The following is a 2,563-nucleotide window of genomic DNA, read 5'->3' as shown; positions in this document are numbered from 1 at the left end:
AAATTTACAAGCATGTTTGTCAGCAAATGCTACCCATTCATTATCGTTCTTAGGAGTGCATCACTGGCAATGAGTGTAGTTTTTTTTTTTCATGACTGTGTAAATACACTCCCTCTGCTGGGGCGGGCTTTGTGCCTATACTTCTTCCACGGACTGACTCTATTACACCAGCTCAGAACCCAAGCAACTGGATTGCCCGGGCTGCAGTTTTCCAATGGCTGCCACAATTTTGACCGGCTTTCCTCTGTTGTGTGTGTGTCTCCTGCTGACATCTGGCTTTGCTGAGGCAGGCAAGCTGCTGGTAGTACCCATGGATGGGAGCCACTGGTTTACCATGCGTTTGGTTGTGGAGCAACTCATCCAAAGAGGGCATGAGTTGGTTTTAATCATACCAGAGGTGAGTTGGCAACTGGGAAAATCCTCCAATTTTACGGTGAAGACTTATTCCACAACTTACAATCTGGAGGAGTTGAATCAGATGTTCAAGAATTTCTCTTATTCTCAGTGGAAAACTCAGCAGCAAAGCTCACTTTTTTTGGTCTTAAGTCCATTAAAAGACAGTCTTGAACACCTTTTTTTACATTGTAAGAATTTGTTTAGTGATCCAAAATTAGTAGAATACATAAAGGAGAGTTCTTTTGATGCAGTGTTTCTGGATCCTTTTGATGTGTGTGGCTTAATTGTAGCCAAGTATTTTTCACTCCCATCCGTGGGCTTCACAAGGAGATTGTATTGCCATTATCTTGAAGAAGCCACACAGTGCCCCAGTTCTCCTTCTTATGTTCCTAGACCTTTCTCCATATTGTCAGATGTCATGAGTTTCAGAGAGAGAGTGAGGAATCACATCTTCCACCTGGAGGAACATTTATTTTGCCACTATTTTTTAAAAACGCTTTGGAAGTTGCATCTGAGATCCTCCAAAAGGCTGTCACACCTTATGATCTCTATAGCCATATGTCGATTTGGCTGTTAAGAACTGACTTTGTTTTTGACTATCCCAAACCTGTGATGCCCAACATGGTCTTCATTGGAGGCATCAACTGCCAGGAGGGAAAGCCATTGCCAAAGGTAAGTTACCCTTTTTTGCCTAGTAAGAATAACCTGGTTTTGGACACACACACACACACACACACACACACAAAAGGAAAAGAAAAAAAAGATTCCTACTAAACTCCAGATTTGACATTTACATTTCCCACATTTGGAAATTTTTCCTGGTAGAAAGAATTCTTTTTGTGCCAATTCATTGATTCGTGCTGTAGCAAATTATAAAGCTGCTCTGTTTGATACGTATATGTACACAATTGATATAATCGTATATAATTTCTAGGCTGGTTTTGTAGTACTATCCTTTGGAAACTACTGAAAAACACACTAAAACTGAAATTTCACTTTTTAAAATAACTAATGCCATCCTTTGAGGAAAAGGCCCTTAGAAGTTTCGTATGGTAGTTCTCCCATTTTTCTGAAATTATTTTTTCTATATGCATATATCTAATGTATATTCTCTCACATGTTTTATTAAAATAAAATCTAGTAATGGATTGGACTTAATGTTCTTTACCTTGCTTTTTTCATTTACTAATAAATAATGAATATCTTTATAGTCAATCCATAAAAATCTGTGGCCTTTTTTTTTTTTCAGATTTTATTTATTTACTTGAGTCAGAGAGAGAGAGAGAGAGAGAGAGAGAGAGAGAGAGAATAAGTACCAGGAGAGGGCAGCAGAAGGAGAGGGTGAAGCAGGCTCCTTGCTGAGCAGAAAGCCCAATGCAGGGCTACATCCCAGGACCCTGGGATTATGACCTGAGCCCAAGGCATAAAATTAACTGACCCAGAGATCCAGGCCCCCGTCACATTCTTTATAATAGTTGCATAAAATTCTTTACTTGGATGCACCATAGTTCTTTCAACTAAGCCATAGTGATAGATTTTTAAAGCTTTATCCCACTGTGTGCTTTATAAGCAAGACTTCACTAAATCTACTTAAATAATTGCTTTAGATTCTCACATTTCCACATTCTTGCTCTTCTCTCTGTAGGCTGAATGTCCTTGGGAGTAGGGGTTGTTTGGCCAAATGCATGCCCATGTTACCTTTTAAGTTAATTCAACAAGTTGCTTTCAAAAGATCAAACAATCTGGATGTTTCTGATTAGGGTAGGTCTCAGGTATTTTTTCATATCATTTTTGAAATGATAGTGTAGAAGTGAAGCACAGCCATTAGTGTTTTCTTACACGCAGATGCTCAGGACAGATGATTTAGTTGGCTCAGACACATCGTCCCCTATCTGCAGGCTCAATTCACTTGCCTGAAATAGCATTTGGACCTTCAACTGCTCTGCCCTTCGCTGGCTCCTCCTTCAGCTTTCCCCACACCTGGGACATGTGTGTTTAGCTCTGAGAGGAAGAGCACCAGCTTCTCCTACAGGACACTCACATCATCAAGGTTGGAGGCATTGAGCACAACTGCAGGGGTCTAGTCCCTTCTCATGGGTTTTAGCTCATCCTTGTGGGTCCCAGCTTGTCCTTGCTCTCCCCACTTCACACCCACCCATGCTTTCTG

The 2,563-nt window shown here is 40.6% G+C and overlaps 1 protein-coding gene across 1 annotated transcript; it reads left to right on the top strand.

The window, feature by feature from the left end:
- Positions 1-202: 202 nt before the first annotated feature.
- LOC119879483 (UDP-glucuronosyltransferase 1A9-like) lies at positions 203-2,062 on the top strand. The gene is given in 3 exon segments (XM_038589740.1): positions 203-881; positions 884-1,068; positions 2,042-2,062. Coding segments are annotated over 3 exon segments (873 nt in total). The 5' UTR covers positions 203-214.
- The last annotated feature ends 501 nt before the right edge of the window (positions 2,063-2,563 follow it).

Source organism: Canis lupus, unplaced genomic scaffold, assembly GCF_011100685.1.
Source record: "Canis lupus familiaris isolate Mischka breed German Shepherd unplaced genomic scaffold, alternate assembly UU_Cfam_GSD_1.0 chrUn_S908H1072, whole genome shotgun sequence".
Classification (NCBI taxonomy): domain Eukaryota; kingdom Metazoa; phylum Chordata; class Mammalia; order Carnivora; family Canidae; genus Canis; species Canis lupus.
This window is presented reverse-complemented; position numbering and strand designations above follow the sequence as displayed.